This window comes from Cataglyphis hispanica, chromosome 9, assembly GCF_021464435.1.
Source record: "Cataglyphis hispanica isolate Lineage 1 chromosome 9, ULB_Chis1_1.0, whole genome shotgun sequence".
In the NCBI taxonomy this organism is placed as follows: domain Eukaryota; kingdom Metazoa; phylum Arthropoda; class Insecta; order Hymenoptera; family Formicidae; genus Cataglyphis; species Cataglyphis hispanica.
The window spans coordinates 3,516,687-3,530,045 of record NC_065962.1 but is presented as its reverse complement, the minus strand read 5'-3'; the positions used below and the strand labels follow the sequence as shown (position 1 = coordinate 3,530,045).

At 45.6% G+C, this 13,359-nt stretch overlaps 2 protein-coding genes across 2 annotated transcripts; both read left to right on the top strand.

Moving 5' to 3' along the window:
* Window positions 1–7,050: 7,050 nt before the first annotated feature.
* LOC126851911 (putative lysozyme-like protein) lies at window positions 7,051–7,554 on the top strand. Its single transcript, XM_050596246.1, has one exon. It carries the CDS (start codon window positions 7,051–7,053, stop codon window positions 7,552–7,554), a length of 504 nt encoding a protein of 167 aa, XP_050452203.1.
* A 1,976-nt stretch (window positions 7,555–9,530) lies between these two features.
* On the top strand, window positions 9,531–11,200 carry LOC126851910 (serine, glycine, tyrosine and glutamine-rich protein-like). Its single transcript, XM_050596245.1, has 3 exons — window positions 9,531–9,703; window positions 9,877–10,139; window positions 11,109–11,200. Exons 1-3 carry the CDS (start codon window positions 9,531–9,533, stop codon window positions 11,198–11,200), a joined length of 528 nt encoding a protein of 175 aa, XP_050452202.1.
* The last annotated feature ends 2,159 nt before the right edge of the window (window positions 11,201–13,359 follow it).

The window sequence follows — 13,359 nt, the reverse complement described above, 5'->3', positions numbered from 1 at the left end:
AAAATTCAAAGGAATTCAAGGGCCAACGGACAAAATACAGCACTGAATAAGACTCAAAAATGATACACCAATCAAACAACGATATCGACCGCGTAACCCGGCAATGCAAGCAGTGATCGACCAGGAAGTAGAAGAAACGGAGGCCGCAGGAGTCATCGAACCATCCACGAGCGCCTGGAGCTCACCAGTAGTACTAGTAAAAAAAAAAGACGGAAAGTACCGATTTTGCATCGATTTTAGAAAAGTAAACGACGCCACGGAAAAAGATGCTTACCCACTACCACAAGTGACCGCAACATTGGAAAAATTAAGGGGAGCATAATACTTGTCAACGCTAGACTTCAAACAAGGATACTGGCAAGTACCCCTCGAACCAAAAAGCCGACCAATCACCGCATTCACGATACCGGGCAGAGAGCTGTATCAGTTTAAAGTAATGCCATTCGGACTGCACTCCGCATCCGCCACATTTCAGCGACTCTTGAACCGCATAATCGGCCCATCATTAGAACCAAACGTTTTCGTATATCTAGACGATATCATCATCATAAGCAAAACGTTCGACGACCATCTCCGACTATTAACCGAGGTCCTCCGCCGGCTCCGCGACGCACGACTCCGCCTAAACCCGGAGAAATGTAAATTCTGTGTCGATCAACTCAAATACCTCGGGCACGTAGTCGACCGCAAAGGAATACGAACGAATCCCGAAAAAGTAAGCGCCGTCGCAAATTGGCCCGAACCACGCACGGTAAAACAAATCCGACAGTTCCTCGGGATGGCGTCATGATACCGACGGTTCATCGCAAATTTCTCGACCGTCTCGGCACCACTCACGAATCTCACAAAAAAACGCAAGGTGGAAGTGGGGAATCGAGGAAACAACAGCTTTCCGCGAACTTAAAAAAACACTGGTGTCAGCCCCTGTGCTCGCGTGTCCAAATTTCAACCGCCGATTCGTGTTGCAAACCGACGCCAGCACAAGCAGACTGGGCGCTGTGCTGACGCAAAATTTCGAGAATGGGGAACGCGTCATCGCATACGCGAGCCGAACACTCAATAGCGCCGAAAGAAATTACAGCGCTACCGAACTCGAATGCCTCGCGGTGGTATGGGGCATCCGAAGAATGAAGGGATACCTGGAAGGGTACCACCCCTTCACCGTAATTACCGACCACCAATCGCTAAAATGGCTGCAACGATTAGAAGCATCCACCGGCCGGCTAGCCCGGTAGCTGTTTGAGTTGCAGCAATACTACCTCGAGGTTAGATATAGAAAGGGCACGTTAAACCGCGTAGTCGACGCCCTATCGCGACAACCCGAGGTATGCGTAGCGAAACCGCGCTGATGCGGATGGTACTAACGGGTACTGGAGGAGACCGAGCGCGATCCCGCCAGCCGACCAGATTTCCGAGTACAGAACGGGAAACTATACAAACACATCCTGCACAGCCTCAACTTCAAGGAGACAAACGCAGACTAGCAATGGAAAGAATGCGTACCCAAAGACCAGCGAACCAGAATCCTAAGCCAGCACCATAAGGAACCAACGGCCGGACACCTCGGCATCGCAAAAACCATTGCCAGAATAGCCGAATATTTTTACTGGCCAGGGATGTTTAGAGAAACAACCGTCCGAACATGCCCAACGTGCCAGGCACATAAAGCCGCCCAGGAACAACCAGCGGGCAAATTACACGCTACGAACATCCAAAAACCATGGGAACAGATCACGACTGACCTCGTCGGACCGCTGCCACGATCACGACAGGGACACACCTGGCTGTTCGTTATGCAAGACAGGTTTTCGAAATGGGTAGAGCTAGCACCGCTGAGACAGGCAACAGCAAAGGCGACCACTAAAACGATAACAGAACGGGTGATATTACGCCACGGCCGGAATCAATCCTATCGGACAATGGAACACAATTCGTATCCAAAGAGTTCGAAAACCGACTGGCGGCATTCAACATCAAGCACAAATGGGCACCGGCATACGCACCACATTGCAATCCCGTAGAGCGAACTAACCGGACAATAAAAACAATGATAAGCGAGTTCGTAGAAAAGGACCATAGGGACTGGGACGAACATCTCCCCTCCTTGCAGTTCGCTTACAACACCGCGGTACACGACGCAACGGGATATACACCGGCATATTTAAACCACGGGCGAGAATTAACGTCACCACACCACACCCGCAACAACAGGCACCCCGGCGGACACAACCCGACGGAGACTGGACGAGGCATACGAAATAGTGCGCATCCAACTGGCACGAGCCTTCCAAAGGCAGGAAAAATATTACAACCTCCGCCGACGAGAATGGAAGCCAAAAATCGGCGAATGGGTGTGGAAAAAGGACCATCCGTTATCAAAAAAGGCCGACAAATTCAACGCAAAACTCGCGCCGAAATATATCGGGCCGCTCGAGGTATGAAAAATAGTCTCCCCAGTAATCGTAGACTTGAGGAGCAAGAGGGGTAAATGGTACAGGGTAATGGTACAGGCACGTATACGTACAAGACTTAAAGAAAAACAAAAACAATGCCGAGGACGAGGAAGACGAAATCCCCACCGACGACCGAGACAATAACACCAGCGAAAACGAAAAAATAAAACACAGTTTGTCAAGATGACTGAAGCCGAAGAGATCTTGAGGGAAATCGAGGAGCTCCTCGGAGAGACAAAGAGCCCGGGACAGCCAAACCAAGCAACTGGAGAAAGAACGGCCCGCACCGGCAACCGGATAGCCGAAAAGCCTCCGTCCAGACCACCGCCATCCAGACCACCCCGGATCGGCACTTTAATACAAAGGTCAGACCGGACAAATGCCCGAAAGCTGCAAGGACTGATGCAGCAACCACCGCCGCTACCAGCCCGGCCACGCTGACCAACAGCCGTCGCAAATCGACCGACAGCAACAACCACCGCGCCTCAAGGCACAGGAACCGGGGAACAGCCGATATTATTGATGCCCACCGGATCGCTGCCGCCGCCACCGATCCGAATGCAGGTAGAACCGGGCATCGAGTTCGACGTACCGCATTTCGCCGTGCACGTGTCCCGGAAATACAAAATCCGCAGCCCCCAGGGACACTGGATCATGCGGTTCTCTAAGACCGGGCAGTTGAGGTACCGCCGTCGCATCAACTAGACGGAGAACCGACGAAGAAGCCTCAAATTCAGGCTTTAGTTACCGAGGGGGTGATGTAACGATACATACATCGTTACCCGGCCGTCCACCCGCAGGACGTCGCGGCCCGACGACCACCGGTCAGGCCAACACGCGGAATACCGCCGTCCCACGCCCACCAGTCACAGGACCGAAAGAGCGAAGGCGCTATGCGCTCTATTATATTTTAAATCGGTGAGCGAAAATAAATATGTTGTTAATATTTGTTTACTTTATACAACCGGGTCGGCACACCGTACGACTCGCGTGCTCGGGAAACCGCTCCGACCGTTTCCGAAACTTCCCGAGCCGCGGTCGGGCTCAACCGAATTGTTGGATAAACAATTATCGCGCCGACGCGATACTGCCGACGCCGGGTATAAAAAGGCGCTCCACCGGCTAAAAGAGATAGAATCCTGTCCGCGCTCTGAAGTCGGCAAGACGCTCAGAGCACACCAGAAACCTATACGCTTACTAGCAAGATAGAGGTTGGGAGTACTCCGCCTCTGCTGGGCTTTCCCAGCATCTCGCCATAAATAAGCGTTCCTACCAGAACACCGATCGTCCGGCAACAATTCAAGCGGTGGGAAATTACCCGCTACCGACGGATATTTCCGTCTGCCGGACGCTCCTATTCCGCTGCAACCCATTCCTGCAAATCCGGAACAAATATTGCGAGGTATCTCGCGCGCCGGCATAAATTCGACAGACTCGCTATTATTACGGCGACGGAATCCGCGCGTCTAGGGCCGTGAGACCTCCCTACGCACCGAATTTGGCAATACGCGATTCGCCAAGACGCGAGGCTCCCGCCCCTCGCGTAGCCATCACCGCGCGCCATCACGATTACCTAGCCGACAGGTGCTACCACCCATCGACGCCAGGTATCGATAATCGCACGCGACCGTCCGATTCACTGCATACGATCGCGCCGTTCACGAGTGCCCTTACCGCGTGCACTCGAGCGCATCCCGCTCCGAATCGCACCACCGCTGTGCATCCGCATTTTCGCCTGACATACGGACACGCACTCGCGCGTCACTCACAGTCATCCGTTATCTACACGCACATTCATACGCTATACATTATATACACGCATCCGACCTACATTGTATACCCTCACATTCATACGTTATCTACACGCACTTTCATATGCTATATATTATATACACGCATCCGACACACATTGCATACTCACGCATTTATACATTTTATACACGCCCACTCATACGTTTTATATACACCCATACGCATTTGTAACACTGCAATCAGACGTAAATAAACACATTATTTATTCTATACCCGGCTACGATACTTGCTATACCCTTCCGAGCCCTGATCCCGGCCGAGCTATCCCGAAACAGCGCTCGGGAAAATCCGACCGTTACAGTTTTTCTTCGTATAACGACGTATTTCTTATGTTTTTTCGAATAACGACGTATTGCTTAGTTTTTTTTGTTATAAAACTTCGTAATGCCCATGTTTTTGCTATATAACGACGTATTACTTATGTTTTTCTATATATAATAACGTATTGCTTAGGTTTAACGACGTATTGCTTAGGTTTTTTGCTATACAACAAAATATTGCTTAGGTTTTTCGCTGTATAATGACATATTGCTTCAGTTTTTCGCTACATAACGACGTGTTGCTTAGATTTAAAGACGTATTGCTTTTTCATTATATAACGACGTATTGATTAGGTTTTTCACTATATAACGACGTATTGCTTAGGATTTTCGTAATATTAGGACGTATAGCTTCGGTATAACTATGTATTGCTTATATTTTTATTAATTAATAAAATTATATTAAAAAGAATTTATATAATAGATAAAATATATAAATTATTTAGTTTTAGTATATAAACAAAAATAATTATTTATATAATAATAAAAGTAATGTAAATGAATTTAAGATAAATGTTAAAAAATAAATTTAATTTATTGTACCTTTGTATCAGGGTTTATTAAAAAGAATTTTAAGAAATTAAAATTTCTCGATTTAAAAAGAGTTAAATATAAATGAAAGTTAATGTGAAATAATTATTTTAAATATTTATTTAGAGAAGATATTTCAATCAATTTTTTTTATATAAATCTAATTTAAATATAAATATTTATTATAATTTAATTACTATTAAGTTAAATTATAAAATTTATGGAATAACCTTTAAATTAATTTAAATAATAAAAATTTTTAAACATATATATATATATATATATATTATTAAAATTTTAAATTTTTTGGAAAAATTTAATAATTTATAAAAATTTATTTATTAATTTAATTAGTAATTAAATTTTTTAAATATAATTTATATTTAATATATTTAATGAATTAAGAAAATATTTATAAAAATTAAGATTATAAAATAATAATGATATAATTAGTATAAAAATTAAAAAAAATTAAAAAAATTAAAAATTCATTATTGTATATTTATTAAAGGAATTAGGCAAAATAAATTTTATTATTTAAAATAATAAAATTTAAAGTTTACCTGTTTAATAAAAACATGGTTTTATGGGATGAATATAAAATTTATTCTGCTCAATGATTATAGAATTAAATAGCCGCAGTATTTTGACTGTGCAAAGGTAGCATAATCAATTGTTTTTTAATAGCGGACTGGAATAAAGGAATGAATGTAATTTTAACTAAGATGAAAAATTAAAATTTAAATTTTGAGTAAAAATGCTCAAATGATATTATGGGACGAGAAGACCTTATAGAATTTTATATAAATTTTAAATTATTTAATAAAGATTATAATATTGAAATTTAAAATTTTATTTTATTGGGAGGATAATTAAATTGCTTTAACTTTAATATATAGAATTAGTTAAAAACAATAATATTTAAAAATAATGAATAAATTCATTAATTTTTAAAAGTTAATAATTTTATAAAGAATTAATTACATTAGTGATAACAGCGTAATATTTTTTTAAAATTTATATTGAAAAAAATGTTTGCGACCTCGATGCTGAATTAAAATAAAAATGAAATATGTTTAATTTTAGTCTGTTCGACTATTAAAATTTTACATGATTTAAGTTAAAAACAAAAACCAAAAACAATGCTTACTAACAGTGGCAGCAGTAGCGATGGCAGTGGCAGCGGCGGCGAAGTGGCAGCAGCGGCAGTGGCGAGTGGCAGCGCAGTCAGCGGTGGCCGGATTGCAACGAAGTAGGCAGTGGCGGTGGCAGTGGCAGTTCTGCAGCAGTAGCGGTGGCGGATTACGAGATTACAGCAGTGGCGGTGGCGGTTACGCAATGCGGTGGCCGGATAAACGGTGGCGGTGACGGATGCTGAGTAACGGTCTTGGTAGCCGGATGGCTGGTGGCGGTGGCAGTTGGCAGTGGCGGTGAAGCGGTGGCAGCCGTGGCGGTGGCAGCGGTGGCAGTGGCAGTTGCAGCAGTGGCAGTGGCAGTGGCAGTGGCGGTTCCGCAGCGGTGGCGGTGGCAGTGGCGGCGGTGGTGGTGGCGGTTACAGCAGTGGCCGTGGCAGTGGCGGTGGCGGTTGGCATGGCGGTGGCGGTGGCGAGTGGCAGGTGCAGCAGTGGCAGCGGCGGTGGCCGTCGGCGGTGGCGGTGGCGGTGGCAGACGCGGTGGCAGCGGTGGCGGTGGCGGTTGCGGCGGTGGTGGCGGTAACGGCAGTTGGCGGTGGCGGTTGCAGCAGTGGCGGTGGCGAAGTGGCAGTGGCAGCTGACAGCAGTGAGCGGTGGCAGTGGCGGTAGCGAGTGGCAACAGTGGCGGTAACGATGCTGAGTGGCCGTGGCAGTGGCAGTTCAACAGTGGCGGTAACGGCAGCGGTGGCGGTGGCGGATGCTGGCAGATGCAGCCGGTGGCAGTAACGGCGAAATGCTGAAATGGCCGTGAGCGGTCGCGGTCGCGAAGTGGCAGCAGTCGCCGGTAACAGTAAGCAATGCGTTCGTCAGGCGGTGGCGAGATTGCTGGCGGTGCTGTGGTCGGTGCTTTGCAGTGGCAGTGGCAGTTGCAGCAGTGGCAGTGGCAGTGGCAGTGGCAGTGGCAGCAGTGGCAGTGGCAGCGGTGGCGGGTGGCAGTGGCGAGTGGCGGCAGTGGCGGTGGCAGTGGCAGTGGCAGTGGCAGTTGCAGCAGTGGCAGTGGCAGTGGCAGTGGCAGTGGCAGTGGCAGTTGCAGCAGTGGCAGTGGCGAAGCGGCAGCAGCTGGCAGTGGCGGTGGCGGTGAGCGGTGGCGGCGGTGGCAGTGGACGGTGGCGGGTTGCGACGGTGGCGGTGGCGGACGCCAGCGGTGGCGGTGGCAGTGAAATTGGCGGTTGCAGCAGTGGCGGTGGCAGTGGCAGCAGAACGGCAGTGGCGGTGGCGGTGGCGGTGGCGAAGCAGTGGCGGTGAACCGGTTTCAGCAGTGGCGGTGAAAGCGGTGGCGGTGGCGGTGGCGGTTGGCGGTGGCCGCGTGCGGCGCGGTGGCGGTGGCGGTGGCGGTGGCGGTGGCGGTGGCGGTGAACGGTGGCAGCAGTGGCGGTAACGATGGCGGTGGCGGTGGCGGTGGCGGTTACAACGATGGCGATGGCGGTGGCGGCTGGTGGCGGCAGATGGCAGTGGCAGTTCAACTTTCAATGCTGAATGTAATCTTTCTTTCAATCTTAGCAAAGTACTGCTGGTCGAACTATATGTCTGAAAACAAATCGCAATCGCAAATAGCAATGTAATCTCAGACATGATGAAATCAACAATCAGGAAATGCTCATCTTTCTTTCAATGCTGCTTTCAAAGTAAACAATCTCGCATGTAACAATGCTGCTAATCAAAATCTTTAATCATGGTCCCCAATCGCTCAAAATGCTGCTAATCGCCAATCTTTTTCAATCTTTCAAAATGCTTTCTTTCGATAACAATAACAATAAAAATGCTGCTCGTCTTGAAAATGCTCAGATCTATAATCAATCTTTCAATCTTTAATCTTTAATCTTTAATCTTTCAAAATCTTTCTTTCAATCTTTAATAATGCTTTCAATCGCCAAAATGCTGCTTCATCTTTCAGATTCAACAATCTTTAATCTTTTCATCTTTCATCTCTTTCATCTCATCACTCATCTGTCACTGTCTTTCTTAATCTTTCAAAAAAATGCATCTTTAATCTTTTCATCTCATCTTTCATCTTTCATCTCGTCCCACTTTCATCTCATCTTTCATCATAATCTTTCTCATCTTTCAGGTCTAATCTTTTTTTTTCAATCTCTCATCTTTCAAATCTTTCTTTCATCTTTTTAATCTTAATCTTAATTAATCTTTCATCTTTTAAAATTCTTTCATCTTTTTTCATTTTTTTTCAAAATGTTTTAATCTTAATGCTAACAATCTTTCTTTCATCTTAATCTTTAAAATCAACAATCTTAATCTTAATCTTAATCTTTCAATGTAATCTTTCTAAAAATCTTTCATCTTTCAAAAAATCTTTCTCACTAATCACCATCTTTCAGTCCCATCTTTCATCTTTCATCTCTTTCATCTTTAATCTTTCATCTTTCATCTTTCTCATAATCTTTCACTAATCTTTCATCTTTCATCTTTTTTTCAATCTTTTTCATAATCTTTCTTTCAGTCTTTTTCAATCTTTCAATCTTTCAATCTTTCATCTTTCTTAATCTTTTTCAATCTTTCTTCTCTTTTTCAATCTTTCTTTCAATCTTAATCTTAATCATGGTCTTTCAATCTTTAATCTTTCATCTTTTTTTCAATCTTTCGTCTTTCTTTCATCTTTCTTAATCTGGTCCTAACAAAATCTTTTTCTCATCTTTCAATCTTAATCTTTTATTCTAACAATCTTTGTCTTTTTTTTTTTTCAATCTTTTAATCTTCTTTGTCTTAATCTTTTTTCTTAATCTTTCTCTTTCAAATGCTGAAGTAGCAATCAGCAACAAATGCCAATGTGAAAAATATGGTCCCTGGCAATCTTAATCGCAATGGCAATGCTTAACAAATGCTTAACAGTAGCAATGCTGCTCGCAATAACAATGTAATGTGGTCTAACAATAATGGCAAATTAACAGTAAACAGTAACAATCTTTAATCTTTAATGCTGCTAATCTTAGTCAATGCTGCTCATCTTTCAATGCTGAATTAACAATGCCAATGCCAATGCTTAACAAATGCTTAACGATAACAATAACAATGGCAAAATGCTGCTGAAAATGCTGAAGTAACAATGTAATTCTGTAATCACCAGTAACAATGCTTAATCGCCGAAATAACAATAACAATGCTTTAATTCCCCATAACAATCTTTCAATAACAATCAACAATGCTGCTTTAATCGCTCTTTCAATGTAATCGCAATGTTTCAAATTAACAACAATGCTTAATCTTTAATGGCAGTGGCGAGTGGCGGTTGCAGCAGTGGCGGTGGCAGTGGCGGTGGCAGTTGCAGCAGTAGCGGTGGCAGTGGCAGCAGTGGCGGTGGCAGTTACAGCAGTGGCGGTGGCGGTGGCAGTGGCGGTGGCAGTGGCAGCGAGTGGCGGTGGCGGTGGCAGTGGCAGTGGCGGCGAGTGGCAGTAGCGGTGGCGGTGGCGGTGGCGGTGGCGGTGGCGGTGGCGGTGGCGGTGGCGGTGGCGGTGGCGGTGGTGGTGGCGGTGGCACGGTGGCGGTGGCGGTTGCAGCGGTGGCGGTGGCGGTGGCGGTGAGCGGTGGCGGCGGTGGCGGCGGTGGCGGTGGCAGCGGTGGCGGTGGCGACGCTGGCGGTGGCAGTGGCAGTGAAATTGGCAGTTGCAGCAGTGGCCGTGGCAGTGGCAGTGGCAGTGGCAGCAGTGGGGGCGGTGGCGAAGCGGCGAGCGGCAGTGGCGGCTGGCGGCGAGCGGTGGAACTGGCGGTGGCAGTGGCGGTGGCGGTGGCGGTAACGGCAGTGGCGGTGGCGATGGCGGTGGCGAAGCGAGTGGCTGGCGAATGGCGTAGCAGTGGCGAGATTAACGGTGGCAGCGGTGGCGAGTGGCGGTGGCGGTTAACGCGGTGGCGGTAACGGTGAGTGCCCGTGCACAACGGTGGCGAGTGGCAACGGTTAACGGTAACGAGGATAACAGTCAGTGGCGATCTAACGGTGGCAGTTCGCGCAATGAATGCTTAACGGTAACAGTGGCATTCGCAGTGGCAGTAACGGTTCCTGGCAAATGTAGCAGTAGCGCAGTGCGCGGTCGCAGTGCTGCTCGGCTAACGGTGGCAACAATCGCAATCGACAGTAACAATCTTTCTGGTCTTCAATCTTAATGCTGTAATCTTAATCGCAAAATGCTGCTAACAATGCTTTCAATCAATCTGTCGCAATTCTTTCATCTTTCGATCGTAATCAACAAATGCTGCAATAACAATGCTTTCTTTAATCTTTAATCAATGCTGAAATGCTGCGCAACAATGTAATGCAGAATTCTAACAATCTTTCATCTTAATCGTTCAATCTTTCATCTAGTCTTTCAAAATCAACAACGTAACAATCTTTCAATTAACAATCAAAATAACAATCAACAATCTAATCTTTAACAATGTAATCTTTCAATGCAATACTGGTCGCACAATGCTTAATGCTTTAAATGCTTAATGCACAAAATCTTAAAAAACAATGCTTAATCGCAAAAGATTAACAATGCTTAATCGCAATGCAATGTAATCGCAAAAATGGCAAAAAATGCTTTAACAAATGCTTAATCTTTCGTCGCAAATGCTGAAATGCAATCGCAATTCAACAATGCACAATCATAACAATGCTTAATCGCAGATTCTTTAATCGCAATGTAACAATGTAATCTTTAATCTTTAATCTTTAATCAACAATGCTGCTAATGCTGCGTCGTTCAGGTCACAATGCTGACAATTAACAATCGTTCACTAATCTTTCTAGAAATGCTTTCAGGTCTACTTATGGCAAATGCTTTGCTCTTAGTCTTTGAATCTATCAACAGTTAGTGTAGTCAATCTAACAGTAGCAATGCTTAGCAGTCTTTCAATGGCAATGATGGTCGCCAGTAGCAGTCGTGGTCCTGCTCAAACTTAACAGTCACGACGTAACGAACAATGCTGTAACAGATGCTGCTGACATAGCAGTAAAACATGTCACGCCATCTTAACAGCAATCTAACAATGCCGCGCAATCTAACAATAACAATCATTGTCATCAACAATCGTTTTCAACGAAATCATAATGCTGAAGTCTAACACTGTAGTGCAACAATCTGCAATGTAATGCCAATGTAATGCTACTGCTTAATCGCTGCTAATCTTAATCGCAAATGCTGAAAAATGCAACAATCGCAGATACAACAATCGCAATGCTTAATGCAGTCTTCAATGCTTTGAATGCCCGCTAACAATCGCTTAACCAATCGCCAGTAGCTGAGAAATGCCGAAAAACTACAATAAGCAAACGCGTAATCGTTCAATGGCAGCAACAGCATGCACAATCAACGACGAAGTTAACGAGATTCCCCGACGATGTAGCAACAGTGGCAATGCTGAAAATAGCATGCACATGCAATGCTGACAGTAACGATGCTAACAATGTAACCCTTAATGCTTTTAATCAGTAACAGTAAGCAACAATCAAGCAAATCTAATCGAGTAAACAATGCTTTAACAATCTTTCAGATGCTCGGGTCTAACCAGAAAATGCAATGTTTCAATGCTTTCTTTCAAATCTTTCGTCAACAATGCCATTTAATCAACAATGCTTTAATCTTTCGTCTTTCGCAATGTAGTCTAACAATCGTAATCTTTAATCTTTTGCAATGCTCAGTGGCGGTGGCAGTTTTCGGCAGTGGCAGTGGCGAGCCCGCAGTGGCGAGTGGCAGTGGCAGCGTGGCGGTGGCAGCGGCGGCGGTGGCGGTGGCGGTGGCGGTGGCAGTTGGCAGCAGTGGCGGTGGCAGTGGCGGTGCGCGGTGGCGGCGCAGCCGGTGAAAGCGGTGGCGGTGGCGCTGGCGAGTGGCAGCGAGTGGCGGTGGCGGTGGCAGTTGCGGCAGTGGCAGTGGCGAGTGGCAGTGGCGAGTAACGGCAAGTGGCAACAGTGGCGGTGGCGCCGAGTGGCGGTGGCAATGGCAGTGTGGTCGGCGGCGGTGGCGGTTAAGCGGTGGCGGCGGTGGCGGTGGCGGTGGCAGTTAACGGCGGTGGCGGTGGCGGTGGCGGTGGCGGTGGCGGTGGCGGTTAACAGTCGCGAAATGCCGAAATGGCAAATGCTTGATAACAGTAACAGCAATCGGCAGTAACGAGATCAAATGCTTAATGCTTGAAGTAACGGGTCTAGCAATAACAATGCTGAAATGTAGTACTTAATCTTTCTTCCAATTAACAATGCTTAATAACGGTCCCCAGCACAATGCTTAGTCGCAATGCTGAAATGCTTAACAATGCGCCGAAATCGCAGTGATAGCAATGCTTAATGCTTAAATGCGACCTAGCAGTCTAACAATCAACAAATCTTTAGTCGCAATCGCGTCATCTTTAATACTTTCACTGAAATCGCAATGCTAAACAGTAATCACCGTAAACAATCTTTCACAATGCTGCTTTAATCTAATGTCTTAATCACCAATGCTGAAACAGTCATCTTTCATTCAAAACGTAATGTAAAATGCTGCAAATAACAATGCTGGTCTAAAATGCTTTAATGCTTGCGTCCCAGAATGCTAACAATCTTAATCATAGTAATCTTAATCATAATGCTGGGTCCACTTTCATCTTTAATCTTTCAAAAATAACAATGCAATGCTGGAATCTGCTGTCACCAACAATGCACCCGTAGCTGGTCTTTCGTCTTTCAATCTTTCAAATGCTTTGCTCAAATCGCAACAATGCCAGTTCACAGCAGTCAAGCAGTCGCGACGATTCACAACGATGCCAGTGGCAGTGGCGATGGCAGTAACGAAGATGGCAACAGTAACGAGTAACGGATACAGCAGTGGCAATTAAGCAGTGGCAGTGGCAGTGCTTGATGGCAGTGGCAGTGGCGAGTAACGATAACGATGCAATTACTAGCAGTGGCAGTAACAGCAATGCTTAATCAATTAAACGGTAACGAAGTGGCAACGAAATCAACGATGGCGTTCCAGCAAACAACGATGGCAGTGAAATTAACGATGCTTAACAATGGTCGCCATGCTGTAAACAATCTTTAATCGTTCTTTCATGCATGGTCGCAGCGGCAGTGGACAGTGGCAGTGG